Source organism: Falco naumanni, chromosome 1 (assembly GCF_017639655.2).
Source record: "Falco naumanni isolate bFalNau1 chromosome 1, bFalNau1.pat, whole genome shotgun sequence".
In the NCBI taxonomy this organism is placed as follows: Eukaryota; Metazoa; Chordata; class Aves; order Falconiformes; family Falconidae; genus Falco; species Falco naumanni.
This window is the reverse complement of record NC_054054.1, coordinates 49,697,881-49,710,638: the sequence shown is the minus strand read 5'-3', so window position 1 is coordinate 49,710,638 and position 12,758 is coordinate 49,697,881. Positions and strand designations below refer to the sequence as shown.

At 36.1% G+C, this 12,758-nt stretch overlaps 1 protein-coding gene across 7 annotated transcripts in view; it reads left to right on the top strand.

Moving 5' to 3' along the window:
- Positions 1–12,758, top strand: part of SH3TC1 (SH3 domain and tetratricopeptide repeats 1) — a 59,735-nt gene that overhangs the window by 29,903 nt on the left and 17,074 nt on the right. For 2 of the 7 annotated variants that reach the window (XR_005827752.1, XM_040593266.1), the window contains exon 17: positions 604–800. Coding sequence is in view for 4 of the 7 variants with exons in the window: in XM_040593266.1 (XP_040449200.1) it covers positions 604–800 (197 nt within the window). In the remaining 3 variants the exon portion in view is untranslated. Of the gene's footprint in view, positions 1–603; positions 801–1,022; positions 2,228–3,976; positions 11,634–12,758 lie in introns of those variants that run through there. The other 5 variants (XR_005827757.1, XR_005827758.1, XM_040593274.1 and 2 more) reach the window with 5 other exon arrangements.

The following is a 12,758-nucleotide window of genomic DNA, read 5'->3' as shown; positions in this document are numbered from 1 at the left end:
TACTATTGTCCCAAGAGGCTTTTGAGTGCCATACTTTCAGATTTGCTCATAGCCTTGCTAGTGAATAGACCTAGGATGAAGTAATCAAAAATGAGAGAGATGGTTTAAAAAATGACTATTCTTTGAGTTTGGGAGCTGTTCAGCTGATTGGGAACCATCTCACCCCTCCATACGACCATAGACAGGTCACTGATCAGTCTGAAAATCATTTTTTGTCATAACTTTTGATGTAAAGTATGTACTGGCAAGGGAGTCTTTAATCCCATTAGCTTTCTTTCTTTCATTACTTTCATAATAATTTATGGTCTTTGTAACTAGTGAAGGGTATATATCTATATATGAGACACAAATGTAGTTATTTCTTACAAATATCCCAGACACCCTGAAAACCTATTGCAGGAAATCCAGGAATTCTGTGGGATTTTTCTTTAAAGGCAGGTTTTGGCCATGTATCTCTTTAGCAAAATTAGTTTTATTCAATAAAAGTTCAGCAAATACCATATAGAAATAAAATAAAAAAAAATAGTATAGATGTATTCTAATTTGAGACAATTTGCCTATTTTGTCTCTTTGGTTTTATCCTGACATATATTATCTCATTAGGAAATCAGCTAAATGAACGAATAGCTTATCATCGGCTGGCTGCCATCCATCATCATTTGGGTCACTGTGAACTAGCTGAACACTTTTATTTAAAGGCCTTGTCCCTTTGTTCCTCTCCTCTGGAGTTTGAGGAGGAAACACTGTATTACGTCAAGGTGTACTTGATCTTAGGAGACATTATATTCTATGACCTTAAGGTAAGAAATACTAAAAATGACTGCAGAAAATAATTACACAGAGTAATGTTTCATAACATCAGGTTTTACCACATCTTGGGTTTACGCATTTAGAACGTAAATAATAAAGTAGGAAGTTCTGAATCTACAATATTCTCATTTGATACCTAATAAACTGAGCTTGCATGTTCTTTTCCACCAGTTATACTACAGAGGGTACTATCTTTGTGTCTCTTATTTCAGGATCCCTTTGATGCAGCAGGCTATTACCATTTGGCACTTGCTGCTGCCATGGACCTGGGCAATAAAAAAGCTCAACTGAAGATTTACACAAGACTTGCAATAATCTACCATAACTTCCTTGTGGATCGGGAAATGTCTCTCTTTTTCTATCAAAAGGCAAGAGCCTTTGCAACAGAGCTGAAGATTAGGAGGATAAATCTAGCTCCTGATCAGTGTTATAAGAGTCCATAAGTATATTTGGCAAATGCAGTCTAACAATTATATAAGTATCTAGGAAAATACTGCACTGGCTTTGTAGGAGGATGCAGAATGCATTCATGTCTCCTTATGCATGTGCTGTAAGCCAGAGCTCAGCATCCCAGACTAAATTACCAGTTTGCATGACCATGAAAAACGTTTTATTTTCTCCAATATATACAGTCTTGATCAGCCTATGAACTAAACCCAAATCCCAACAGTCTTTATTTAAACTATTTTTTTCTTTGCTATCTGTTTCTGCCTAGCTGGATACTGGAAAATCATCAATGCATAGATGCAATGAAAAACATTTAATGAAGTGTTTTAGAGGAAATAACATTCCATATGAATTGTGGCTTTCTTTGCATGAACTAGATCTTGTATAACCTAGCTCTACTACTTTCATGACATCAAGTAAATACACTTGCACAAGCACATTAGGTGGGGTATTCAAGAGCTGGTTTGATCCAGTTCCCCAGACATCACCCCTCGTTTCCCATCAGATTAATCTACTGCAGCACTTACAGCCAGTAGTTAAGATTTATCTTCTAATTCCTGAAAATACTTCTGTACATGTTGTAAACTGGTTTCCAAAACTGAAGTCTCTAGTAACATGTAAGCTGTAATTTTGTGCATTTCAGTGGTCATGTGAAGTCCCTCTTTCCAAAGACAAATTATCTGTTTTTAACTGACTCTTTTCAGAACTGTCAGTTCTCTGCAATAATTTTACAGCATTTCCTACTGTCTTGCATGTAACTACATTATGTTCAGAAAAATGTACTACTTCACTTTAGTTGCGAAAATTCTAAATTGTTAATTTTGATAGTTCTAAATCTTTGCGCCTCTAAACACTTTCATACCAAAGCTATGGTGGAAATGACATATTAGATCATGCTGTATATTTTGAGAAGAAATGCCAATGTCTGTAAAAGTCTGATAATATTGTGATTAAATAATCAGATACATTTCGAAATTATGCCTTTTCATTTTCTGTAAGAACTTCATGCAGAAACTGCTTTTTTTTTTTAAGAGACATTACAAAGAATGGAAATAGGGAAGAGTCTTTGGAAGATGCGCACACAGTGTCAGAAACCACCTAGAAGCTGTTTGCTACATATTAATTTTATTTGCTTAAACTGCCAAACCTGGGGAAAGGTGCAAAACCCAAACTTTTTTCTGGTCTGTGTATATATGTAATCTCATCGCTTTGGTTCTTTGTCTAAGAATCTTTTTTTTTTTTCCCTCTAAAATCTGTCATTCACAGCACATTTTGAACACTTTCCATATTTATACTCGGGTATCTGACATCTGTCATCTTTTTGACCTTGTGAATTCTTCATTAGCTTTTTACCTTCCCTACAGGAAGAGAGGATAGTTATCTATCATCAAGATAGACTGACACTTAGGATGCTCTCCAGGGAGGTGGGAAGTAAATCTTCCTCTGTGTGTTGTAAGCACTGGTCTATATAACAGATAGTTGCCACTATCATGATAATCGTGACCTCTCAATTACCGTGAAGAGATTTGACTTTAGGTAGACAAGGTAACTTCACAGTCCTGTACTTGGCTCAAAGGTCCAGAAAGTGAAGTGAGGCTTCAGCCCTATACCTTCGAGCTTAAACAAGTCTTATTTTATATTTCTAGAAGGCTCCTTACACAGTAAGCTTTGCTTTTTTGTTTTCTCTTAATGGTGTAAAGAGAAGTTATGCGTGTTCAATTTCATGCTGAGGATTACATAGGTAAAAATAATGAACATGATAGTACCTTGCTTGTAAATATGCAGCATTATTAAATATATCTTGGCACTTTGCTTTTAAAAAATGAAGTTTTATGTTGGTTAGTGAATCAGACTTCTAATGCCTTGATTGTAGAAATGTGTGTACTGCTCAAAGCAATTCTGCAGACAATTTTGGGTTGTGTTTGTTTGGTTTTGGACACTCACAATCAGACTGTAACTAAGCATTAAAGTTGAAAGTTTCACTGTTCAGGTGTCTTGGGAATCTACTTTGAAGACTCAGGTTCAGATTGGTGTCATATTGCCCCCCTAGTATGGGAAATCAATAATTCCGTATCCTCTTCCTTATTTTGATCAAAAAATTCAACAGAAGTCCTGCATGATCTCTGCAGAGCTGGGAAATTTGTAGATGTTGCTCTCTGTTCATTAACTTGCTTTTCAGTGCTTGGCAGTCTATTTTTCCATCTCATTTGGCTTTCAGACAAGATAAATTTATAACCTCTTTCTGGTTCTGATTGCTGTAATCACAGGCAGCCTCTTTGTATTCTGGTAAGGGAAGCTGCAGTTCCTAATCTGGAATTCAATTCTGCTGATAAGACCTATCTTTTTTTCTTGTATTGCTACTTCATCTTGTTGCCTTGATTCCACATAATTTTTGCTTTCATAGCAATCCAGTTCCTTATGATTAATTCATCCATTAATGTTAAACTGTGCTTGGACAACATATAACACACTAAATTTCTTGGCCATTCCCTTCAAGCCAGTTGAACAGCATACAAAAATGTATCCAGCTTTTGAAAAAGCGGTACCTGACTTCCCTCCTTGCTCTGATGGCACAGGAATTGTTTCCCTACTTAGTGCAAGTCATAGGCATAGGATTTCAAAGAACTGTATTCCTATTGGATATATAAATTGCATTTTAGGTTTTTAAAAACGTGTTTAAAAAAATCCGTTAGACTTTTAAACATATATTTTTCTCCAGGAAGCACAACATCATCTTACAATTCTGTGATAAATTCAATGTAATTGAACAGCAAAGTTGGAATTTACGCATTCTGGGAGGAACTAAATATGAGCTAAAGGAATTTACTGTCAAGATCTGTTCCCTTCGATCAGGAGTGGTAGGATTCATCTTCCCTACAGCAAGCACCTGTTAGATGGCTCTACTCTCTTTAACATCGGAGAATGGTCAACTCTCTACAATGTAGAATTTTATAGGTGGGTGACATGAATCTTACCTTGTGTGCTTCCTGATTCAAGTCTTTATAAATGGAAGCTTGTTTATTTGAGATATAAATGTCTTGTTTTCCCATAGCTGTTATATAAATAATAATTTTTGGCTAGATAACTGGTAGAACATTCTTCTAGTTCAATGAAGCAAAAAGGTAGAACAGCATGGAGTCTAGATGCCTTGTAGATAGGGTATAAAAAGCATACGTCTGCAGGGTCTGTTTGTTAGAAAAGACAGAGTGTGGGATGTTTGAATGATAAGTAGAAAAGACATAGGCAGCATATGTAGATTCAGAGAGCTTCTACCTAGAACTAGTTGTGTAGCTAGTCAGTAGCAAAGGTTTGATACTCTTAATGAGCCAAAAAAAAAAGCCCTGCTGAGCTGTTAAGAGTTCTGCAGGCACGGACACTATAGGTATTTCTGTTTGATTTGAAATAACAAGGTTCTACTTCCAGGAAGGTATGAACTGGTGCCTGTAAACAGCTACATATCTAGAACCTTGTCAGATACAGTGCCAGACATTTGTGGTGTATTCTTATGCAGGAATGATATACGTTGCCAAGTGACACTCCTTTCTTTTTAAAATGGGATTACAGTAGAGAAGGGAATGGTAGTGATGCTATCATGGTGTGGAATACTTAATTTCTTGAAAGGAGTGACTTCAGCCCTCATGCTCTTCTCCAACTGTAGAAGCTCACATTTCTGAAGAGGAAAATACAGAATAACCTACTCAGTAGGCTAGGGGCCTGTCTGTCTCTCCTGGTCAGATAAAAAGACATGCCCAACACTGCATACTCTCTGGATGTCTGTAAAAGAGAGTGTACCCCTTTCCCCTTGTGGTTAAAGCATTCAATTCAGAGTAAAGGGAGGCTGAGCTCCATCACCTATGCTCTGAAAGACTTGCATTAAGCATCTCTTCATAAAATTGTCTTTGGAGTGGAAACTGGCACACAGGATTCCTGGTCGTTGGGTATCCATTAGTTTTGTTTTTTGCTAGCGTAAGAGCTCCACTGCTTTCTCATGTCCCCATTTTTGCAGCTTTGGCCTCCTCAGAGAAGTTAAGCCTGCTTCATGCAGGGTTTTTTCAGGGTGTGATCCATTCGGTTTTAACACTTCATTTTTTTGCAGGATCACCAAGCTATAGAGTTTGCCAGTCGAGAGAGCCTTTAGCCACGTGGTGGCACTCTCTAGCTTTACATCAGTGGCCTCCAGTCCAGAAGGTTCGGAAAGGAATTCAGAAAACTGAGAAAGTAACGCGTTGTTCCTCCATCACCCTTCCTTTCCAACTAAAATCTACTATCTCTTTAAAAACCAACAAACCAACAAAAAAAAGAACCCTGAAACCCCACCCACAAAACCCCCTTAAAACTGATACCTTCAAAAATGATGACCTAAAGCCTAGCTAGGTCTTCAAGTCCCTTTTCCAGGACAAGCGAAAAGACAGATCTTCCCCAGACAAGCATCTGTGTGCTCTGTTGCAAAGGAAATCTGCTCCAAGAAAGCAATGGAGCACTTGCAGGGAGTAGGAAGAGTTGAAATAATAATTCTAAGCTAATTTTAAATGCTTGAAGTTCTGTTCACAGACAACCTAGAGAAAGTTCACTGCTTTTATGTAGTACACAGCTTTATTTGGTAACAAGAAAAGTGGAGTGTAAATACAGAACACTGTGGCAGAGAAGAAACATAGTAAACGAGGTTAGAGGCAGGCATGTGCTGAAAAATATTGGTGCTAGTTTAAAATGGTCAACTCTTGACAGCTACTTGTTTTGTCAAGAGAAATTCCATATGAATTCCTTTGTATGAGCCTGCTGCTATAGTATTCTATGCAGTGATGTTAAGAATAACCTACAGAACAAAGTGCTTTTTCTGAAAATATACCAATGAGATTAGCAGAGTTACTAGCTGTTTTCTCACTTAATAAAACCAGGCAGGCAATTTATATTGCCTGCTGAAGTGTTAAGGAGATGTTCCTCTAAATATTTTGCTTCTAATGCTTTTCTGCCTTCATTTTGCCATTTCAGATAATGAAGGGAAGAAAAAAGATGTTTAATTTCCCAAAATGTTTATCTCTATCTGGCACTTCAATCACTGAGTGGCAGGCTAAGTTGCTATAACAGTGCACTGACATACTAAACGGATTGTATCTTTCCATGAAAAGGCAAACTAAACAAGATTATTCTGACGTACAGTATCATAAAACTTATATGCCATTTAGATGCTGAATTACTTTAGAGAGTAATTTTGCTGGGAAACTTGAAAATTTTCAGCAGGTGTTTTTCCTGATGTAGCAGATGTACAAAATCTGCTCAAAGTAGCCTTTCTTTGCCAACAGAAAGGAAAATTCTGTCAACAGAAGGGAATTTCACCATTGCACGGAAAATATTTAATTTTTTGGAAGTTAGAATGGGTATGATAAATGGAGCATTTTTTCTTTTCTAAAAATAACACGGGTTCTTTCCAAACGTTTCCTGAAGTATATCTAACACCACTGGCTGGTGTTAAGATACTTGTGTTCTGTCAGTCAAGTTATAAACTGGGGGAGAAAGAAACTTCTTAGGAGCCAATCCATTCCCAAACTGGGGAAAGACTTTAACAAGAATTATGGACCATTATCCACCCGCTCATAATTTGCTTGAAGTGCAGATACATTTCTAGATGCCTGCCTTTTCTAACATGTGCCATAGTCGTGTGTCTGAGATGCCACACACCCGTTTCTTTCTCTCCCTTCAGAAGGAGATTTAGCACAGTACCAGTGTAGCTGGGCACTTTTTGCAGTATCAGAAAGCAACAGCATATGGGTATTAGGACATACAAGCAAGAACCGAAGAAATGACTGAAAGTGACCTTGAACCAAAATATTGCTGTCTGTTCTGGAGTTCTTGTACGTTTTGGCCTTTGGTCATGAATAATTGTGTGTATGTGGGTGGGGATGTCAGGAGAATTGGGGGCTTAGGTCTAGTGATGTAGTGAACCCCCAAGTTAATTTCTGCATTTTCCCATTATTTCTTTTTAGCAATTCATATCCATTTAATAATGTAAAATAATTCCAAATACAGTTACATTGTTGCTGTTCAGTGCCAATGCAGCAAAATATATATATTTGCTTGAAATTTGAATGTAAATTAATTACTTTTAGTCTATTTTCCTTTTAAGGAGTTATTTTCAGCCTTGAACAATCTATGGTTTACTGAAGCAATTTTATTCTCAATTCAGAATTGAATTACTAAACATGATTGTAAAATGTAGTCAGGATGTTTTTTTCTCATGTTTTCAAAGTTGACATTAATACTAACTATGCAAAAGCATCCAAATTATACAGAAACAGGACAGTAAAATAAATACATCCACTCTATCTATGAAACTATTCCCTAGGCACTATTATTTCTAAAATTTTCATTTTTGGCATAATTCTGTACTTATTTCTTTGGTAATTTAAGTGATATGCACTGCAGTTTTCTTTAAATCCTGAAGCTCTGTCTCTTATTGCTCAGAAGACTTAGTGAAGAAAATTCATACATTCTTGTACCAATGAATAGAACTCAAGAGAAAACACTTGTAAATTGCTTACAAAGTAATCTGAAAAGTTTTTCTTTTATGCTCTGCTGTAGGTCTGTCAATTATACACTGTATAAAAGTTCTTTTCTGTTCTTCCTGCATACCAGAGATAACAATAATCTTACATGCAAACTTACAGCTGAGTAAATATGTTGTTCACCATGAAGTAATGATAATTATAGGACTATAATATTACTCTTCCTTTATTTTCTGAGATAGCAGTCATTCTGAAAGTTTCCCATTTTATTTCACTTCTAGATAAGTATAGGTTTCTTAAAATCTTGAAAAGCCTGTAACTACAAGAAGTTTCAAAAAAATCAAGGTGTGTGTCAGCAAGTATCTTAGCCTAATAATCTGTCCTTTACTAACAGGTTTTAATGTTTCATGGATGTGTGTGTTTCTCACATATTTTTTTCTCCTTTCAGAAATAAGTAGAATTTTTGGGTGGAATGACTTTGTTAGATTATTTTTTTTTTTTTTTTTTTTGTGCATGTCTGTGATTTTCTGGGCCATTGAATAGATGATAACGCTTTCTTATTAAATCAGAGAAAAGTCATCCTTACTGTACCTTTTGCCAATTACATTCACTCTATTGCTTTCCTTTTTTAGATACCATTTTTACTTCGGTTTAGGTCTGCCAGGCTTTTCATCACCCTTGCCGGATCCTGGGTATCTGCCACATACCAGTTAATGTTGGGAAAAAATCAATCCTATTTCTAAGAATGAGTCTAGAGAAAAGTGAACTAATTGGTCAATGTTTATTTTAAACAAAATTAAGTCTGGTTGCCCATTCTCTGATTTACCAGCGAAGTGTGGACTTTCTCCTATTAAAAAGTATTCCTGTCATAAGCTTTTAAAAAATTGCAACTTGTGTAGGAAAGATGTTTTGACACATGCTACCAAAATTCTATGCCTATGAGCAAGCTTGAGCTTGTAGGGGTAAGCAGGCTCTGCAATCCGTATGCTTCATGCTGTTACAAGGGTCAAGCAAATGAACCTATGAGACTTCCAGCAGAAAATAAGAGAATAGCTTTGAGAAGTATGAACAAAGCTTATCCTTGGCTGAAAATAAGGAAAAATGGGAGGGGAGCTACTTTTGAATATGCTGCTGCATCACATCCAGTCTCCCATACTCACAGTAATCATATTAGAAGCTTCAGAATTTTCTGCTGCTTTTTGTTAAACAGCCCAAACCATGTTTTTTAATTGGCAAGCGGCAGAACTTAAAGCAGTGCACTGACTATGTTTCTCTATGATTTTGGTCTTTGTAATGTGCAAATATCTACAATTTTGCAAGCTGCTTGTTTAGTGCTTCTGAACTTTACTTTAAAATCTATACTTGGATTACCCAAATGTATTTGTTGATCTCTTCTGAACTCTCTTATATTTTTAAATTAATTTGATAAACCAGTCCTGTATTAAATATGCTGGATATGGTTTATAACAAGTTAAATCTAATATAAACTTAGGTTGAGCACTTAGAAATTTAGATTGCTGCCTTTGGACCTCCATGTTCACAAGTTCAGGTTTTACTTTACCCAGTTGCTGGACATGAAATTCTGATTTAAACAATACGCCACAATCTCAGTTTATATAGATCAACTAAGCTCCATTAAAATAAAGCCCCAGATTTGGGTGAAATTAAGAATTTGAGATTTGGCTAAAGGTCTATATCTAACATGACACTCCCTTGCCACAGGAGATTAAAGCTAAAGTGCTGAGGTCCTGCATAAAGGCCCAAGTTGACTGAATCTCCCTCCCATTTGATACCTCCTGAGCAGCTCTGGTGTGTGGCTCTGTTTTCCCGTGTGAGAGTCTGGAGGAGCAGGTTATGTGGGCATGGACAAACTGATGAGAATTCCTTAGTATTGTGTTTGCACTAAACCATGAGGAGCAGTTCTCCGCAGGATGCAGAAGTTTTTTGGCATATTCCTTACACATCCTTTTTCTTGGTTGTCCTCTCAGTGACCTTCCTCTCCCCTTTACTGTTCTACAAAATATTAGAGGTTCTACTGGAAAGAGGGCTGCAGAGTAGGACACATTTTACAGGATTTGGTTTATAAGACCCATTAGAGAGGTCTGATTCTGGAAGAAGGTCACAAGTGTGTGCTCTGAAACAAGTCTCTCACTTTCCTTATAGTTCAAGATCTTACAGAACTTTTTGTCTTCTGAAAAAAATCTATAATCCTTGTCTGATTCGTATTTCTGTAATTAGAGTCCTCTCCTATTCCATAATTCATAAGCCAAGATACAGTCTGCTTTGTTTGCATTTTCATGAGGCTAACACTTGGCTGATTTTATTGGAGTGTGATTTTGACAATTTTTGCTTGGATTCTTCCTTAATTCTTTTGTTATCTTATGCAGGAACTTTGCAGAGTTAGTCTATCAGACTATATGAAGGGTTATCAATGAGAGGATAATTTTATCCTGCATTTAATATTGAACATTAGGAAGACAGGAAATTTTGAAATTGAGCCTTCAGTTCCCCTGAATTAAGGGTAAATATAAAGAAATTTGTAAACGATTTTTATTTCTTAAAAGCGGTATCAAGGCATATTTTCACACATTCTTTTGTAATTTCGGAAAATTTAATTTAAAGCTGAAAAACAGCTTAATATAAGGGTTCAGATTAAGCAAGCACATATATTATCAATGTCTATCAGTTTAAAATGGTCTTGTGACCATCTAACAGAATATGCATTTGGTGTTTTATTAAAGTAATAATATGTGTGGGATACTCAGCGGTGTTTTCCCAATTGTGGTCAAAGTAGTTTGGAGAATTCAAACATAACAAAAACAGTTTCATGACACTTGGAGATCCTCTTTTTTTTGTTTGTTTGTTTGTTTTTCCATGTCTATCTAATACAGTGTTACTACACTGCTTTTAATGACTTCATTTCTACTCCAGAAAAAATTAAACCTGTGCATTGAACAAGCACAGGAAAGCAATCTTCATTGCATCTTCAGAAGTAGTATAATTTTTTCTCATGGGCTTGATTAGTTATGCCATAGAGACTAAAGAACAAAGCTGTTAAACCCACTCCAGTATTACCAGTAATAGTTTAAGTGAAGAGGCTCAAATGGGTAACTGAAGAATGTGCGTGCCAATAAGATTCAAGCATTCATTAGCTATATTTCTATATGAAGATCTTGGAAAAAGTTTCACGGATAAAAAAAAGTACAAAATGTACAAGAAAGGGTACAAAAAATTACAAAAACATGGAAGATTGCAGACCAAGATTTGGTATAATATGTCTATGTTCAAGATCTTTTATTCCAGCTCAGAAGTCCTTTGTCTTTGTATTTTTGCAAACGTACAATTCATGTTAAGATTTTAGCCCTATTTTTATTTTGCTTAATGTGATTGCAAAACTTATTTTCATGCAGTAGAAGGAGGATTGGAACACTATAGAAGATATGTGAAAACAAAGATAATTGTTACACCTCATGGAATAAAGCACCAAAGTTACAACCCTTGAGTTCCCCAGGCCTACAGGTTCAGTCAGCTGAGTATAAATCTTTGCCAGCGTCTGAATTTTTACTATCATGTTTAGTTGCTGTAACCCATATTATGGGGTGTGGTGGAATGTCAATGTTTAAAATCATCCATATCCTGAGGCAATACCTCTGAATAAATGGTGGGAAGCAGAAAAGATCTGAAAATAACCTGATGCTATTTTTTTTCCTTTCAAATGCTCAGTCCACTAAGGGGAGGTGGCTCTTCTTTGCTGGGTGCAGTCAAGTATTACTTTTCATTTGGTCCATACTCTACTGTACATTAAAATCATGTTCATTCTTTAATGCCATCTTTCATGAATAAAAGCAAACTAATAAAAGTCTCTGAAAGAACTCACCATTCAAATAAACTGTTTCATTATTATAGAGGCTTAAATCTTCCCTTAGAAATAGTTTATGTACTTGTAATTGAACTTCTTAAAATAAAAGATCTTGTTACAACTTTATTTCACACACCCTTTTCCAAAGAACATACAAATTTGGTTCAGTCCCAAGAGCCTACTCTTGGCTGAACTTTTTATTATTATTATAAAGAGTCTACTAGAAAAGCACAAAGTCTCTGTGGTTTGGATTTGACAACGTTGCAACTCCTAGATTACCATTGTTCTTACACTTGGTGAAATCTGTAGTGGTAATTTAGGTAGCCACCTTTCTTCTGGAGCCTCAAGGCCCTCAGAAGTGGCATTTTTTTAATAAAAGACATAATACACACCACTAGTGAGAGACACAGTAGGAAATACCAAGATGATGTTAAACTGTCTTAATGCTCAGAGGTCAGAGTTTGCCAGGATAAGTACTTTCATGGGACAGTGGATGAAGATGAAGTAATAAATGCCAAGCTATGTAAAACACTGTCCTATCATACATCGTCTTGTACAAGAACATAACGTAGTAAACGTGATTTACTGAAAATTTGAAAATAAGTTCCTGGGACTTCATACTACCAAAATAGAAAGGATTTCAAAAGCAACCTTCAAATAGATAATTTTGAGCCTGCCTACATATTTTGAAGAAATCTGGATATCTGTAATTTGCCAATGATGGCAAACAGAAAAGGGCTAAATGCATTTCTGAGTGTAGGATCAGAATTCAGATCGCTTTGAGAAAGGAAACTTGTGTTAAAGACCTGTGTTATGGAGAATAAATGTGGAACGGGAATTAGCTGACAGGGTGACAGAAGAGGATGAAGGATTGTAATGGGTGACAAGTCAGACAAGAATAAACATTTTGGCTGTAGTGCAGGAACAGCAAGCTTCGAATTAGTAGAGGTGTCATGGACAACAGAGAAATTTATTCTCTGTCCAGTGAGATCTTGGATGAAGAACTGTATCCAGTTATAGGTGCAACGCACGAAAGCTGTTGACAAATTAGAGCATAAAGAGGAACAATAAGACTTATAAGTTTAGAAAATATGAACTTTGAGGAAGGGTTGAAGGAACAATGTTTGTTTAGTCTAGAACAG